At 31.5% G+C, this 19463-nt stretch overlaps 1 protein-coding gene across 1 annotated transcript; it reads right to left on the bottom strand.

Moving 5' to 3' along the window:
• Positions 1 to 15942: 15942 nt before the first annotated feature.
• Positions 15943 to 19096, bottom strand: LOC145939690 (protein FAM98A). Its single transcript, XM_083044182.1, has 5 exons — positions 18732 to 19096; positions 18175 to 18541; positions 17748 to 18038; positions 17350 to 17648; positions 15943 to 17102 (listed from the first exon to the last, which is right to left on the bottom strand). Exons 1-5 carry the CDS (start codon positions 18767 to 18769, stop codon positions 16562 to 16564), a joined length of 1536 nt encoding a protein of 511 aa, XP_082900308.1. The 5' UTR covers positions 18770 to 19096; the 3' UTR covers positions 15943 to 16561.
• Between the last annotated feature and the right edge of the window lie 367 nt (positions 19097 to 19463).

The following is a 19463-nucleotide window of genomic DNA, read 5'->3' as shown; positions in this document are numbered from 1 at the left end:
AATAGTACATTGATTACAGAATCTTTTGGTACCATGCAGACACCAGCGCACAAATTTTTTAACTTGATATGCATAAAATAATGTTGCGTCGCATAGGGTCAGCGGTAAAAAGTATCGATTTCCAATATTTAAAGACGAGCCAAAAATTCATCGATTATACATTTTAATAGTACATTGATTATAGAATCATTTGGTACCAAACAGACACCAGCGTACAAATTATTTAACATGATATACATAAAATAATGTTGCGTCGCATAGGGTCAGCGGTAAAAAGTATCGAATTCCAATATTTTAAGACGAGCCAAAAATTCATCGATTATACATTTTAATAGTACATTGATTATAGAATCTTTTGGTACCATGCAGACACCAGCGTACAAATTTTTTAATACGATAAACATAAAATAAGGATGCGTCGCACATGGTCCGCGTCAAAAAAGTATCGATTTCTAATATTTTGAGACGAGCCAAAAATTCAACGATTATAAATTTTAATAGTACATTGATTATAGAATCATTTGGTACCAAACAGACACCAGCGTACAAATTTTTTAACTTGATATACATAAAATAAGGTTGCGTCGCATAGGGTCAGCGGTAAAAAAGTTTCGATTTCTAATATTTTAAGACGAGCCAAAAATTAATCGATTATACATTTTAATAGCACATTGATTACAGAATCATTTGGTACCAAACAGACACCAGCGTACAAATTTTTTAACATGATATACATAAAATAAAGTTGCGTCGCATAGGGTCAGCGGCAAAAAGTATCGCATTCCAATATTTAAAGACGAGCCAAAAATTCATCGATTATACATTTTAATAGCACATTGATTATAGAATCATTTGGTACCAAACAGACATCAGCGTACACATTTTTTAACTTGATATACATAAAATAATGTTGCGTCGCATAGGGTCAGCGGTAAAAAAGTATCGATTTCTAATATTTTAAGACGAGCCAAAAATTAATCGATTATACATTTTAATAGCACATTGATTACAGAATCATTTGGTACCAAACAGACACCAGCGTACAAATTTTTTAACATGATATACATAAAATAAAGTTGCGTCGCATAGGGTCAGCGGCAAAAAGTATCGCATTCCAATATTTAAAGACGAGCCAAAAATTCATCGATTATACATTTTAATAGCACATTGATTACAGAATTATTTAGTACCAAACAGACACCAGCGTACAAATATTTTAACTTGATATACATAAAATAATGTTGCGTCGCATAGGGTCAGCGGTAAAAAAGTATCGATTTCTAATATTTTAAGACGAGCCAAAAATTCATCGATTATACATTTTAATAGTACATTGATTACAGAATCTTTTGGTACCAAGCAGACACCAGCGTACAAATTTTTTAACATGATATACATAAAATAAGGTTGCGTCGCATAGGGTCAGCGGTAAAAAAGTATCGATTTCTAATATTTTAAGACGAGCCAAAAATTCATCGATTATACATTTTAATAGTACACTCATTATAGAATCATATGGTACCAAACAGACATCAGCGTACAAATTTTTTAACTTGATATACATAAAATAATGTTGCGTCGCATAGGATCAGCGGTAAAAAAGTATCGATTTCTAATATTTTAAGACGAGCCAAAAATTCATCGATTATACATTTTAATAGCACATTGATTACAGAATCATTTGGTACCAAACAGACACCAGCGTACAAATTTTTTAACATGATATACATAAAATAAAGTTGCGTCGCATAGGGTCAGCGGCAAAAAGTATCGCATTCCAATATTTAAAGACGAGCCAAAAATTCATCGATTATACATTTTAATAGCACATTGATTACAGAATCATTTGGTACCAAACAGACACCAGCGTACAAATTTTTTAACTTGATATACATAAAATAATGTTGCGTCGCATAGGGTCAGCGGTAAAAAAGTATCGATTTCTAATATTTTAAGACGAGCCAAAAATTCATCGATTATACATTTTAATTGTACATTGATTATAGAATCATTTGGTACCAAACAGACACCAGCGTACAAATTTTTTAACATGATATACATAAAATAAGGTTGCGTCGCATAGGGTCAGCGGTAAAAAAGTATCGATTTCTAATATTTTAAGACGAGCCAAAAATTCATCGATTATACATTTTAATAGTACATTGATTACAGAATCTTTTGGTACCATGCAGACACCAGCGTACAAATTTTTTAACTTGATATACATAAAATAAGGTTGCGTCACATAGGGTCAGCGCTAAAAAAGTATTGATTTCCAATATTTTAAGACGAGCCAAAAATTCATCGATTATACATTTTAATAGCACATTGATTACAGAATCATTTGGTACCAAACAGACACCAGCGTACAAATTTTTTAACATGATATACATAAAATAAAGTTGCGTCGCATAGGGTCAGCGGCAAAAAGTATCGCATTCCAATATTTAAAGACGAGCCAAAAATTCATCGATTATACATTTTAATAGCACATTGATTACAGAATCATTTGGTACCAAACAGACACCAGCGTACAAATTTTTTAACTTGATATACATAAAATAATGTTGCGTCGCATAGGGTCAGCGGTAAAAAAGTATCGATTTCTAATATTTTAAGACGAGCCAAAAATTCATCGATTATACATTTTAATTGTACATTGATTATAGAATCATTTGGTACCAAACAGACACCAGCGTACAAATTTTTTAACATGATATACATAAAATAAGGTTGCGTCGCATAGGGTCAGCGGTAAAAAAGTATCGATTTCTAATATTTTAAGACGAGCCAAAAATTCATCGATTATACATTTTAATAGTACATTGATTACAGAATCTTTTGGTACCATGCAGACACCAGCGTACAAATTTTTTAACTTGATATACATAAAATAAGGTTGCGTCACATAGGGTCAGCGCTAAAAAAGTATTGATTTCCAATATTTTAAGACGAGCCAAAAATTCATCGATTATACATTTTAATAGTACATTGATTACAGAATCTTTTGGTACCATGCAGACACCAGCGCACAAATTTTTTAACTTGATATGCATAAAATAATGTTGCGTCGCATAGGGTCAGCGGTAAAAAGTATCGATTTCCAATATTTAAAGACGAGCCAAAAATTCATCGATTATACATTTTAATAGTACATTGATTATAGAATCATTTGGTACCAAACAGACACCAGCGTACAAATTATTTAACATGATATACATAAAATAATGTTGCGTCGCATAGGGTCAGCGGTAAAAAGTATCGAATTCCAATATTTTAAGACGAGCCAAAAATTCATCGATTATACATTTTAATAGTACATTGATTATAGAATCTTTTGGTACCATGCAGACACCAGCGTACAAATTTTTTAATACGATAAACATAAAATAAGGATGCGTCGCACATGGTCCGCGTCAAAAAAGTATCGATTTCTAATATTTTGAGACGAGCCAAAAATTCAACGATTATAAATTTTAATAGTACATTGATTATAGAATCATTTGGTACCAAACAGACACCAGCGTACAAATTTTTTAACTTGATATACATAAAATAAGGTTGCGTCGCATAGGGTCAGCGGTAAAAAAGTTTCGATTTCTAATATTTTAAGACGAGCCAAAAATTAATCGATTATACATTTTAATAGCACATTGATTACAGAATCATTTGGTACCAAACAGACACCAGCGTACAAATTTTTTAACATGATATACATAAAATAAAGTTGCGTCGCATAGGGTCAGCGGCAAAAAGTATCGCATTCCAATATTTAAAGACGAGCCAAAAATTCATCGATTATACATTTTAATAGCACATTGATTACAGAATCATTTGGTACCAAACAGACACCAGCGTACAAATTTTTTAACTTGATATACATAAAATAATGTTGCGTCGCATAGGGTCAGCGGTAAAAAGTATCGATTTCTAATATTTTAAGACGAGCCAAAAATTCATCGATTATACATTTTAATAGTACATTGATTATAGAATCATTTGGTACCAAACAGACACCAGCGTACAAATTATTTAACATGATATACATAAAATAAGGTTGCGTCGCATAGGGTCAGCGGTAAAAAGTATCGATTTCCAATATTTTAAGACGAGCCAAAAATTCATCGATTATACATTTTAATAGTACATTGATTATAGAATCATTTGGTACCAAACAGACACCAGCGTACAAATTATTTAACATGATATACATAAAATAAGATTGTGTCGCATAGGGTCAGCGGTAAAAAGTATCGATTTCCAATATTTTGAGACGAGCCAAAAATTCATCGATTATACATTTTAATAGTACATTGATTATAGAATCATTTGGTACCAAACAGACATCAGCGTACACATTTTTTAACTTGATATACATAAAATAATGTTGCGTCGCATAGGGTCAGCGGTAAAAAAGTATCGATTTCTAATATTTTAAGACGAGCCAAAAATTAATCGATTATACATTTTAATAGCACATTGATTACAGAATCATTTGGTACCAAACAGACACCAGCGTACAAATTTTTTAACATGATATACATAAAATAAAGTTGCGTCGCATAGGGTCAGCGGCAAAAAGTATCGCATTCCAATATTTAAAGACGAGCCAAAAATTAATCGATTATACATTTTAATAGCACATTGATTACAGAATCATTTGGTACCAAACAGACACCAGCGTACAAATTTTTTAACATGATATACATAAAATAAAGTTGCGTCGCATAGGGTCAGCGGCAAAAAGTATCGCATTCCAATATTTAAAGACGAGCCAAAAATTCATCGATTATACATTTTAATAGCACATTGATTACAGAATCATTTGGTACCAAACAGACACCAGCGTACAAATTTTTTAACTTGATATACATAAAATAATGTTGCGTCGCATAGGGTCAGCGGTAAAAAAGTATCGATTTCTAATATTTTAAGACGAGCCAAAAATTCATCGATTATACATTTTAATTGTACATTGATTATAGAATCATTTGGTACCAAACAGACACCAGCGTACAAATTTTTTAACATGATATACATAAAATAAGGTTGCGTCGCATAGGGTCAGCGGTAAAAAAGTATCGATTTCTAATATTTTAAGACGAGCCAAAAATTCATCGATTATACATTTTAATAGTACACTCATTATAGAATCATATGGTACCAAACAGACACCAGCGTACAATTTTTTTAACTTGATATACATAAAATAATATTGCGTCGCATAGGGTCAGCGGTAAAAAAGTATCGATTTCTAATATTTTAAGACGAGCCAAAAATTCATCGATTATACATTTTAATAGCACATTGATTACAAAATCATTTGGTACCAAACAGACACCAGCGTACAAATTTTTTAACATGATATGCATAAAATAATGTTGCGTCGCATAGGGTCAGCGGTAAAAAGTATCGATTACCAATATTTTACGACGAGCCAAAAATTCATCGATTATACATTTTAATTGTACATTGATTATAGAATCATTGGGTACCAAACAGACATCAGCGTACAAATTTTTTAACTTGATATACATAAAATAATGTTGCGTCGCATAGGGTCAGCGGTAAAAAAGTATCGATTTCTAATATTTTAAGACGAGCCAAAAATTCATCGATTATACATTTTAATAGCACATTGATTACAGAATCATTTGGTACCAAACAGACACCAGCGTACAAATTTTTTAACTTGATATACATAAAATAATGTTGCGTCGCATAGGGTCAGCGGTAAAAAGTATCGATTTCTAATATTTTAAGACGAGCCAAAAATTCATCGATTATACATTTTAATAGTACATTGATTATAGAATCATTTGGTACCAAACAGACACCAGCGTACAAATTATTTAACATGATATACATAAAATAAGGTTGCGTCGCATAGGGTCAGCGGTAAAAAGTATCGATTTCCAATATTTTAAGACGAGCCAAAAATTCATCGATTATACATTTTAATAGTACATTGATTATAGAATCATTTGGTACCAAACAGACACCAGCGTACAAATTATTTAACATGATATACATAAAATAAGATTGTGTCGCATAGGGTCAGCGGTAAAAAGTATCGATTTCCAATATTTTGAGACGAGCCAAAAATTCATCGATTATACATTTTAATAGTACATTGATTATAGAATCATTTGGTACCAAACAGACATCAGCGTACACATTTTTTAACTTGATATACATAAAATAATGTTGCGTCGCATAGGGTCAGCGGTAAAAAAGTATCGATTTCTAATATTTTAAGACGAGCCAAAAATTAATCGATTATACATTTTAATAGCACATTGATTACAGAATCATTTGGTACCAAACAGACACCAGCGTACAAATTTTTTAACTTGATATACATAAAATAATGTTGCGTCGCATAGGGTCAGCGGTAAAAAGTATCGATTTCTAATATTTTAAGACGAGCCAAAAATTCATCGATTATACATTTTAATAGTACATTGATTATAGAATCATTTGGTACCAAACAGACACCAGCGTACAAATTATTTAACATGATATACATAAAATAAGGTTGCGTCGCATAGGGTCAGCGGTAAAAAGTATCGATTTCCAATATTTTAAGACGAGCCAAAAATTCATCGATTATACATTTTAATAGTACATTGATTATAGAATCATTTGGTACCAAACAGACACCAGCGTACAAATTATTTAACATGATATACATAAAATAAGATTGTGTCGCATAGGGTCAGCGGTAAAAAGTATCGATTTCCAATATTTTGAGACGAGCCAAAAATTCATCGATTATACATTTTAATAGTACATTGATTATAGAATCATTTGGTACCAAACAGACATCAGCGTACACATTTTTTAACTTGATATACATAAAATAATGTTGCGTCGCATAGGGTCAGCGGTAAAAAAGTATCGATTTCTAATATTTTAAGACGAGCCAAAAATTAATCGATTATACATTTTAATAGCACATTGATTACAGAATCATTTGGTACCAAACAGACACCAGCGTACAAATTTTTTAACATGATATACATAAAATAAAGTTGCGTCGCATAGGGTCAGCGGCAAAAAGTATCGCATTCCAATATTTAAAGACGAGCCAAAAATTCATCGATTATACATTTTAATAGCACATTGATTACAGAATCATTTGGTACCAAACAGACACCAGCGTACAAATATTTTAACTTGATATACATAAAATAATGTTGCGTCGCATAGGGTCAGCGGTAAAAAAGTATCGATTTCTAATATTTTAAGACGAGCCAAAAATTCATCGATTATACATTTTAATTGTACATTGATTATAGAATCATTTGGTACCAAACAGACACCAGCGTACAAATTTTTTAACATGATATACATAAAATAAGGTTGCGTCGCATAGGGTCAGCGGTAAAAAAGTATCGATTTCTAATATTTTAAGACGAGCCAAAAATTCATCGATTATACATTTTAATAGTACATTGATTACAGAATCTTTTGGTACCATGCAGACACCAGCGTACAAATTTTTTAACTTGATATACATAAAATAAGGTTGCGTCACATAGGGTCAGCGCTAAAAAAGTATTGATTTCCAATATTTTAAGACGAGCCAAAAATTCATCGATTATACATTTTAATAGTACATTGATTACAGAATCTTTTGGTACCATGCAGACACCAGCGCACAAATTTTTTAACTTGATATGCATAAAATAATGTTGCGTCGCATAGGGTCAGCGGTAAAAAGTATCGATTTCCAATATTTAAAGACGAGCCAAAAATTCATCGATTATACATTTTAATAGTACATTGATTATAGAATCATTTGGTACCAAACAGACACCAGCGTACAAATTATTTAACATGATATACATAAAATAATGTTGCGTCGCATAGGGTCAGCGGTAAAAAGTATCGAATTCCAATATTTTAAGACGAGCCAAAAATTCATCGATTATACATTTTAATAGTACATTGATTATAGAATCTTTTGGTACCATGCAGACACCAGCGTACAAATTTTTTAATACGATAAACATAAAATAAGGATGCGTCGCACATGGTCCGCGTCAAAAAAGTATCGATTTCTAATATTTTGAGACGAGCCAAAAATTCAACGATTATAAATTTTAATAGTACATTGATTATAGAATCATTTGGTACCAAACAGACACCAGCGTACAAATTTTTTAACTTGATATACATAAAATAAGGTTGCGTCGCATAGGGTCAGCGGTAAAAAAGTTTCGATTTCTAATATTTTAAGACGAGCCAAAAATTAATCGATTATACATTTTAATAGCACATTGATTACAGAATCATTTGGTACCAAACAGACACCAGCGTACAAATTTTTTAACATGATATACATAAAATAAAGTTGCGTCGCATAGGGTCAGCGGCAAAAAGTATCGCATTCCAATATTTAAAGACGAGCCAAAAATTCATCGATTATACATTTTAATAGCACATTGATTATAGAATCATTTGGTACCAAACAGACATCAGCGTACACATTTTTTAACTTGATATACATAAAATAATGTTGCGTCGCATAGGGTCAGCGGTAAAAAAGTATCGATTTCTAATATTTTAAGACGAGCCAAAAATTAATCGATTATACATTTTAATAGCACATTGATTACAGAATCATTTGGTACCAAACAGACACCAGCGTACAAATTTTTTAACATGATATACATAAAATAAAGTTGCGTCGCATAGGGTCAGCGGCAAAAAGTATCGCATTCCAATATTTAAAGACGAGCCAAAAATTCATCGATTATACATTTTAATAGCACATTGATTACAGAATTATTTAGTACCAAACAGACACCAGCGTACAAATATTTTAACTTGATATACATAAAATAATGTTGCGTCGCATAGGGTCAGCGGTAAAAAAGTATCGATTTCTAATATTTTAAGACGAGCCAAAAATTCATCGATTATACATTTTAATAGTACATTGATTACAGAATCTTTTGGTACCAAGCAGACACCAGCGTACAAATTTTTTAACATGATATACATAAAATAAGGTTGCGTCGCATAGGGTCAGCGGTAAAAAAGTATCGATTTCTAATATTTTAAGACGAGCCAAAAATTCATCGATTATACATTTTAATAGTACACTCATTATAGAATCATATGGTACCAAACAGACATCAGCGTACAAATTTTTTAACTTGATATACATAAAATAATGTTGCGTCGCATAGGATCAGCGGTAAAAAAGTATCGATTTCTAATATTTTAAGACGAGCCAAAAATTCATCGATTATACATTTTAATAGCACATTGATTACAGAATCATTTGGTACCAAACAGACACCAGCGTACAAATTTTTTAACATGATATACATAAAATAAAGTTGCGTCGCATAGGGTCAGCGGCAAAAAGTATCGCATTCCAATATTTAAAGACGAGCCAAAAATTCATCGATTATACATTTTAATAGCACATTGATTACAGAATCATTTGGTACCAAACAGACACCAGCGTACAAATTTTTTAACTTGATATACATAAAATAATGTTGCGTCGCATAGGGTCAGCGGTAAAAAGTATCGATTTCTAATATTTTAAGACGAGCCAAAAATTCATCGATTATACATTTTAATAGTACATTGATTATAGAATCATTTGGTACCAAACAGACACCAGCGTACAAATTATTTAACATGATATACATAAAATAAGGTTGCGTCGCATAGGGTCAGCGGTAAAAAGTATCGATTTCCAATATTTTAAGACGAGCCAAAAATTCATCGATTATACATTTTAATAGCACATTGATTATAGAATCATTTGGTACCAAACAGACACCAGCGTACAAATTATTTAACATGATATACATAAAATAAGATTGTGTCGCATAGGGTCAGCGGTAAAAAGTATCGATTTCCAATATTTTGAGACGAGCCAAAAATTCATCGATTATACATTTTAATAGTACATTGATTATAGAATCATTTGGTACCAAACAGACATCAGCGTACACATTTTTTAACTTGATATACATAAAATAATGTTGCGTCGCATAGGGTCAGCGGTAAAAAAGTATCGATTTCTAATATTTTAAGACGAGCCAAAAATTAATCGATTATACATTTTAATAGCACATTGATTACAGAATCATTTGGTACCAAACAGACACCAGCGTACAAATTTTTTAACATGATATACATAAAATAAAGTTGCGTCGCATAGGGTCAGCGGCAAAAAGTATCGCATTCCAATATTTAAAGACGAGCCAAAAATTCATCGATTATACATTTTAATAGCACATTGATTACAGAATCATTTGGTACCAAACAGACACCAGCGTACAAATATTTTAACTTGATATACATAAAATAATGTTGCGTCGCATAGGGTCAGCGGTAAAAAAGTATCGATTTCTAATATTTTAAGACGAGCCAAAAATTCATCGATTATACATTTTAATTGTACATTGATTATAGAATCATTTGGTACCAAACAGACACCAGCGTACAAATTTTTTAACATGATATACATAAAATAAGGTTGCGTCGCATAGGGTCAGCGGTAAAAAAGTATCGATTTCTAATATTTTAAGACGAGCCAAAAATTCATCGATTATACATTTTAATAGTACATTGATTACAGAATCTTTTGGTACCATGCAGACACCAGCGTACAAATTTTTTAACTTGATATACATAAAATAAGGTTGCGTCACATAGGGTCAGCGCTAAAAAAGTATTGATTTCCAATATTTTAAGACGAGCCAAAAATTCATCGATTATACATTTTAATAGTACATTGATTACAGAATCTTTTGGTACCATGCAGACACCAGCGCACAAATTTTTTAACTTGATATGCATAAAATAATGTTGCGTCGCATAGGGTCAGCGGTAAAAAGTATCGATTTCCAATATTTAAAGACGAGCCAAAAATTCATCGATTATACATTTTAATAGTACATTGATTATAGAATCATTTGGTACCAAACAGACACCAGCGTACAAATTATTTAACATGATATACATAAAATAATGTTGCGTCGCATAGGGTCAGCGGTAAAAAGTATCGAATTCCAATATTTTAAGACGAGCCAAAAATTCATCGATTATACATTTTAATAGTACATTGATTATAGAATCTTTTGGTACCATGCAGACACCAGCGTACAAATTTTTTAATACGATAAACATAAAATAAGGATGCGTCGCACATGGTCCGCGTCAAAAAAGTATCGATTTCTAATATTTTGAGACGAGCCAAAAATTCAACGATTATAAATTTTAATAGTACATTGATTATAGAATCATTTGGTACCAAACAGACACCAGCGTACAAATTTTTTAACTTGATATACATAAAATAAGGTTGCGTCGCATAGGGTCAGCGGTAAAAAAGTTTCGATTTCTAATATTTTAAGACGAGCCAAAAATTAATCGATTATACATTTTAATAGCACATTGATTACAGAATCATTTGGTACCAAACAGACACCAGCGTACAAATTTTTTAACATGATATACATAAAATAAAGTTGCGTCGCATAGGGTCAGCGGCAAAAAGTATCGCATTCCAATATTTAAAGACGAGCCAAAAATTCATCGATTATACATTTTAATAGCACATTGATTATAGAATCATTTGGTACCAAACAGACATCAGCGTACACATTTTTTAACTTGATATACATAAAATAATGTTGCGTCGCATAGGGTCAGCGGTAAAAAAGTATCGATTTCTAATATTTTAAGACGAGCCAAAAATTAATCGATTATACATTTTAATAGCACATTGATTACAGAATCATTTGGTACCAAACAGACACCAGCGTACAAATTTTTTAACATGATATACATAAAATAAAGTTGCGTCGCATAGGGTCAGCGGCAAAAAGTATCGCATTCCAATATTTAAAGACGAGCCAAAAATTCATCGATTATACATTTTAATAGCACATTGATTACAGAATTATTTAGTACCAAACAGACACCAGCGTACAAATATTTTAACTTGATATACATAAAATAATGTTGCGTCGCATAGGGTCAGCGGTAAAAAAGTATCGATTTCTAATATTTTAAGACGAGCCAAAAATTCATCGATTATACATTTTAATAGTACATTGATTACAGAATCTTTTGGTACCAAGCAGACACCAGCGTACAAATTTTTTAACATGATATACATAAAATAAGGTTGCGTCGCATAGGGTCAGCGGTAAAAAAGTATCGATTTCTAATATTTTAAGACGAGCCAAAAATTCATCGATTATACATTTTAATAGTACACTCATTATAGAATCATATGGTACCAAACAGACATCAGCGTACAAATTTTTTAACTTGATATACATAAAATAATGTTGCGTCGCATAGGATCAGCGGTAAAAAAGTATCGATTTCTAATATTTTAAGACGAGCCAAAAATTCATCGATTATACATTTTAATAGCACATTGATTACAGAATCATTTGGTACCAAACAGACACCAGCGTACAAATTTTTTAACATGATATACATAAAATAAAGTTGCGTCGCATAGGGTCAGCGGCAAAAAGTATCGCATTCCAATATTTAAAGACGAGCCAAAAATTCATCGATTATACATTTTAATAGCACATTGATTACAGAATCATTTGGTACCAAACAGACACCAGCGTACAAATTTTTTAACTTGATATACATAAAATAATGTTGCGTCGCATAGGGTCAGCGGTAAAAAGTATCGATTTCTAATATTTTAAGACGAGCCAAAAATTCATCGATTATACATTTTAATAGTACATTGATTATAGAATCATTTGGTACCAAACAGACACCAGCGTACAAATTATTTAACATGATATACATAAAATAAGGTTGCGTCGCATAGGGTCAGCGGTAAAAAGTATCGATTTCCAATATTTTAAGACGAGCCAAAAATTCATCGATTATACATTTTAATAGTACATTGATTATAGAATCATTTGGTACCAAACAGACACCAGCGTACAAATTATTTAACATGATATACATAAAATAAGATTGTGTCGCATAGGGTCAGCGGTAAAAAGTATCGATTTCCAATATTTTTAGACGAGCCAAAAATTCATCGATTATACATTTTAATAGTACATTGATTATAGAATCATTTGGTACCAAACAGACATCAGCGTACACATTTTTTAACTTGATATACATAAAATAATGTTGCGTCGCATAGGGTCAGCGGTAAAAAAGTATCGATTTCTAATATTTTAAGACGAGCCAAAAATTAATCGATTATACATTTTAATAGCACATTGATTACAGAATCATTTGGTACCAAACAGACACCAGCGTACAAATTTTTTAACATGATATACATAAAATAAAGTTGCGTCGCATAGGGTCAGCGGCAAAAAGTATCGCATTCCAATATTTAAAGACGAGCCAAAAATTCATCGATTATACATTTTAATAGCACATTGATTACAGAATCATTTGGTACCAAACAGACACCAGCGTACAAATATTTTAACTTGATATACATAAAATAATGTTGCGTCGCATAGGGTCAGCGGTAAAAAAGTATCGATTTCTAATATTTTAAGACGAGCCAAAAATTCATCGATTATACATTTTAATAGTACATTGATTACAGAATCTTTTGGTACCAAGCAGACAACAGCGTACAAACTTTTTCATTTGCTACACATAAATTAAAGATGCGTCGCATAGGGTCAGCGGTAAAAAAGTATCTATTCTAATATTTTAAGACGAGCCAAAAATTTATCGATTATACATTTTAATAGTACATTGATTATTGAATGATTTGGTACCAAACAGACACCAGCGTACATATTTTTTAACTTGATATACATAAAATAATGTTGAGTCCCATTGGGTCAGCGGTAAAAAAGTATCGATTTCTAATAATTTAAGACGAGCCAAAAATTCATCGATTATACATTTTAATAGCACATTGATTACAGAAGCATTTGGTACCAAACAGACACCAGCGTACAAATTTTTTAACATGATATACTTAAAATGAGGTTGCGTCGCATAGGGTCAGCGGTAAAAAGTATCGATTTCCAATATTTTAAAACGAGCCAAAAATTCATTGATTATACATTTTAATAGTACATTGATTACAGAATCTTTTGGTAGCATGCAGACACCAGCGTACAAATTTTTTAATACGATAAACATAAAATAAGGATGCGTCGCACAGGGTCCGCGTCAAAAAAGTATCAATTTCTAATATTTTAAGACGAGCCAAAAATTCATCGATTATACATTTTAATATTACATTGATTACAGAATCATTTGGTACCAAACAGACACCAGCGTACAAATGTTTTAACTTGATATACATAGAATAAGATTGCGTCGCATAGGGTCAACTGTAAAAAAGTATCGATTTCTAATATTTTAAGGCAAGCCAAAAATTCATCGTATATATATTTCAATAGTGTCTTGTTTGCAGATTATCTTTGTACCATAAGCATACCAGCGTACTACCTTTTTGGTCTTATATACGTTTTATAAATCTGCGCCGTATGGGATTTGCGGCTTAAAAATTTTAATTTTCGATATTTCAAAACGTGCAAAAAATTAATCTTATATACATTTTAACAGCACATTGTCTGCACATTATTACGAATTATGCGTGACTGCATGCATATATCGCGGTAATATATGTCGAAACTCATTTCTACTGCGCATTCGGAATTCGAATTATATCAAGATTATCGAAAAGTGTCGGACGAAATATATTTGTGACTCTAATTAAGAAAATAATTTTTGTTTTAAAAATTATATCTACGAAACCTTAATTGTAAATTTGTATTCATGTCTCACTTCTATTATTAACTTAATAAATATACTACTTCTTAATTAAATAAATATATTAGAAAATATTAATATAGTAAGGTAATTAAATTTTAAAATAGTAATATGTTATAAAAATTAAAATAGCAATATATTGTAAATAATATGTTGTAATATCTTATCCTCGATTAATATTTTTGTTACAGAAATCAGCTGATTGAAACGTTAATTTGCTAATTCATTTTAAAAATAAGAATATGTTATAACATTTAAAATAATATGTTTTAAATAATGTAATATATAATTCCTTAAACTCGATTAATATTTATAACAGCTATCAGCTGATTTCTGGCAAAAAATATTAATCGTGTTTAAGGAATTATATATTATTTTAATTTTTATAACATATTTTTATTTTAAAATTTAATTGGCAATGTAATGCTTTAATCATCTGATTTCTGTAAAAAAATATTAATGAAGTTTAAACAAACTTTATATAAATATATCATACTTTTTTTAATAAAATCGAGGAATGGCATAACGCGCGCTTGTGTTATTCTAGTCTTTTTCTAAAAAAGACATATTAAGTCGATTCTCGCAAGTATTGTTGCCTCTTGTCCGCGAAAATATTAATCAAAATTTAAAGTATTATAACATATTATTTAAAACATGTCATTATTTTATTTAATTTTATTTTGGACTAACTGTCAAACTGCTAACTGCTAACCCTCACGATGACAGCCTCTTCATGCTTCAAATATAACACACAACGCGAATGTCAAAAATATTAATCAAGTTTAAAGTATTATAACATATTATTTAAAACATATTATTATTTTATTTTATTTTATTTTGGACTAACTGTCAAACTGGTCACTGCTAACCCTCGTGATGACAGCCTTTCGATGCTACGAATATAACACACAACGCGAATCGACAGAGAGCCAATCAGCATCGCGGAAAAACGACAATGTCAATAACATGCCTTTTTTAGAAAGGGGATAAGTAATTTTAATATTGCATATACAATTGTTTATAAGTCTTATTCAAATATAAGAAACAATGTACTACATTTCACAAACTTGTACTAATTTATTTAAATATAAATATATGATATTTTTATTTATATATTATATAAAAAGATACTCTCTAAAAACATATTTTTCCAGAAATTATTGCCATCTTCGAATGCAAAAATGTGACAAATTTTTCAAATATTAAGGATTTAATGAGAATTATGTATACAAGTATACACAATATTGCATATTTATTTTTATATTTGCACAATTCATATATTTCCATGACTTAATTTACAGTCTTTATATCTCGTGTTATAAATTAATTCCAACCATCTATTTTTGACAAGTGGACAAATATATATTTACATAATTATTGTATTTTTATTGTTTGACTTGTAGAAAACATAGCACAGTTTTATGTATATATATATGTATACGTTTCGATTGACTATGACAAAATTAAAAGCTGTCATTTTAAAAGTAATAACCCATGTGAAAGAGTAATATACATAACATTTTTTAACAGTAATATTACAATATTTTAAATATTAATTAAATACGATCTAAAAATAACAAAATTCAAAATCATCTAGAGACATTTTAAACTTAAAGAGATTTTGAGACCAAACACTTACACTTTGTGTTATCTGTGAGTGTGTTATCTATTATAAATATAAGCGCGTGAATAATAATTATTAATATCATCACATGATCATTTTAATATCATCATAGTTTGTTGTGACTCAAGCCTTTGTTACGACCAAAATTATATGCAAAATTCAATATTGTCGACCCCTGCCTCTATTATAGCCGCCACGTTGATAATTATTCGTGCCAGAATTATTGCCCCCTTGATTCCATCCACCTTGAATTCTGCCTCCTCTTCCACCCCCGTCTCTTCCTCCACTTTCTCTCCTGTCCTGATAATAGTTTCCACCACCTTGATTGTCATTTCCGTAAGAATCTCTCTGGCCAGAATATTGCGGTTGTTGATAGCTTTGGCCAGAATACTGCGGTTGTTGATAGCTTTGGCCATAATTTTGATTGTAATTTTGACCGTAATTCGCGCCGGAATCTCCTCGATGACCTCCGCCTCCGCCTCCTCCACCACTACCACCTCTCTGATATCCTCCTGAATCTCTATGATCCGGATAACATGCTCTATGCCCCTGTCCAGAGTATTGAGATTGCTGATAATTTAAATTTTGACCGAAATTGCTACCGGCATCTTTATGATCGCGATAGCCGCCACCGCCGCCACTTCCTCCTCCTCTGCCGCCTCCGCGACCTCCACCGCCACCGCCTCCTCCTCTTCCGCCCCTAAAAAATTATAATTTAATTAACAAATATATATATAAATTTATTACTGTTTTATTATTTTTTGCTTATGTGATCCAATTTTATTAAGTTATATATAAATGTTTTATATTATTAATTAAACATTAATGGTAATAATATATGATTTATAATAAATTAATAATTATTTATATTTTAAATTTAATTAAATATATATATAAAATAATTAATAAAATAATGTTGCTTTATATATCATTTTATCGACTCTTACTGGAATGATTGCGGTCCTTGGACTCTGTCCTTCTGCCACGGAGGCATCTCTGGTGGAGGTGGTTCTTGTTCGTATGGTCTGCCACCTCTGTCTGGCACCGCTCCGATAATGACACTATTGATTTTACTTCGCGTGTTCTTGCGAACACTTGCGTTACTAGTTTTTTCGATTACAGCTAGGTCGTCTCGTGCTGCCAGTAAATCGGCCATTGTCACCTTTGGCTCGTTTTTTAAAGTCTTTCTTCTCTCTTCATATCTAGTGTTTACCTCATTTTCCTGTGACTTTATCCTATCTGACCACTATAAATTAAATTATTACACACGTTGAATGATATTTTATAATTATTTTATAATTGTTAATTTATGTATGAAAAAATATATTCTCAAGGCAATTCTTACCAAAAATGATTGAACTGTAACATCAAAGCGTTTAAGCAACATTTCACGCCGAATTGTGTATTCCGTATGCATTTCTTCTTGCAATTTACTTAGTTCATTCCATTGGTTAGCAGAAAGCTCTACATCTATAAGTGGTTTTCCTAAATGATCAGGCGATACAGTCTTTAGTACTTCTGATAATTTAGTTTCTAGTTTTGAGAACAACAACTCAGGTAAAATGTTGTCTGGTGGTTTTTGAAACTTTAGTGTTACCAGAATATTTTTTAAACTTTTTGCAGTATCACTCTCATCCTGTAAATAGAGAGAACAATTAGATATATATCTTGCAATATTATCAACTTTTTCATTGTGTCATCCACAAAATAGAATTATTTGCAATAGTAGATACAAGCTACATATTATAACTATTATTGATTAAAATACTTACAAGAGTAACTTCCATCTGTTTTTCCTCTTTAGGACATTTCACTTCCAATAATTTACAAGCCATAAGTTCTGTAGATAAGAATTCTATCAAGATAGCTCTTTCAGATTCATTAGCCAGTCTTTCATTTACATGTCCAGTCATTAATTTCTCATTTACACATCCTATTTCCTTGAGAAAGAAGCTTAATTCTAGAAGAAAGGAACTAGCATCGTCCGCACTTGTTGTAGCTTGAACAGTCTCATCTGTGTCGATAAATGTTGCCAGTTGCTGGGCAAACCAACTGACAAGATTAGTAAAGTCTGACGATTTTGCACCAAGTTTCAGGGCTTCTGATAGCTTGTCGCCATCAAGCATTGGCCCTGTGTACCTATAAAATTATTAAAAACTTTGTAAATCTTCCTGCTCTACATCATTTCAATAGAAACTTAAGTGACAAGTGTATAATTATAATAAAAAATGAATTATTTTATTTAGATCTTCTCTATATATTCTTTTTTGACATTTAAAGTATTAGAATCATCAATTTTTCGTTAAAAATATAACCTGCAACTACTCACCCAACATCTTCGAGAATTTGCAACAGCTTCTCCTCCATGTCGATCGTATGTATTCAGATCTTGATTATTATTGAACAAAGTATAATATAATAAATATGATACGCAGACGTACTCGCTCGAAAATTAGCGCAAAGAAAATTGCAATACGACAACGAAATGTTTCATCAATTCAGTGCTTCGAAATTGCTCGATATTACACCAATATGTTCATTCATTCACGCAGTCACGCACAAGAACAAGAACCGGTCAATCGGTCGCTTCGCAGTCTGGCATGAACAATAAAAAATTACATAGAACGCGATCCATATGACACTTTCGGGACAAAGATCTCTTCGCTCTGATTGGTTAATCAGAACCATCGTGACGTCAACTCGAATTTTTATATATTTTTATTTTTAATATATATTATAAACTATAATAAAAACATAGGAAAAAATTCAGAATCTCCTCCAGCAAATCCTTACTTGAAACAAAATACTTGGTGAAGAGAAAAATTGCGAGAGGAAGACATGTAAATTAATTAATTTAAAAAAAAAGTTTGTTGTAAAACGACCATCTCGGCGTCTCGTCATTTAACCTTTAACCTTCAAGCTTCAAGTGGCGAGTGGCGCTGCGGAGCGGCGAGGAATTCGGTGCGCGGAGGGGGAAGAGAGAGTGGGGGGTGCGCGGCGCACTAGCGCGCACCCCCCACTCTGTCTCCCCACCACTGCCCCCCATCCCCCACCAGTCACG

The sequence above is a fragment of the Prenolepis imparis genome, unplaced genomic scaffold (genome assembly GCF_030444845.1).
Source record: "Prenolepis imparis isolate NDT839.2.m4 unplaced genomic scaffold, iyPreImpa1.0 SCAF_8, whole genome shotgun sequence".
In the NCBI taxonomy this organism is placed as follows: domain Eukaryota; kingdom Metazoa; phylum Arthropoda; class Insecta; order Hymenoptera; family Formicidae; genus Prenolepis; species Prenolepis imparis.
This window is presented reverse-complemented; position numbering and strand designations above follow the sequence as displayed.

Excerpts from the sequence above, each read along its gene's own strand:
- LOC145939690 (XM_083044182.1), bottom strand. The coding sequence starts at position 18,769 with ATGGAGGAGAAGCTGTTGCAAATTCTCGAAGATGTTGG. Across the intron at positions 18,542-18,731 it reads CAAATTCTCGAAGATGTTGG|GTACACAGGGCCAATGCTTG; the intron begins GTGAGTAGTTGC and ends ATAATTTTATAG. Across the intron at positions 18,039-18,174 it reads AACAGATGGAAGTTACTCTT|GATGAGAGTGATACTGCAAA; the intron begins GTAAGTATTTTA and ends CTCTATTTACAG.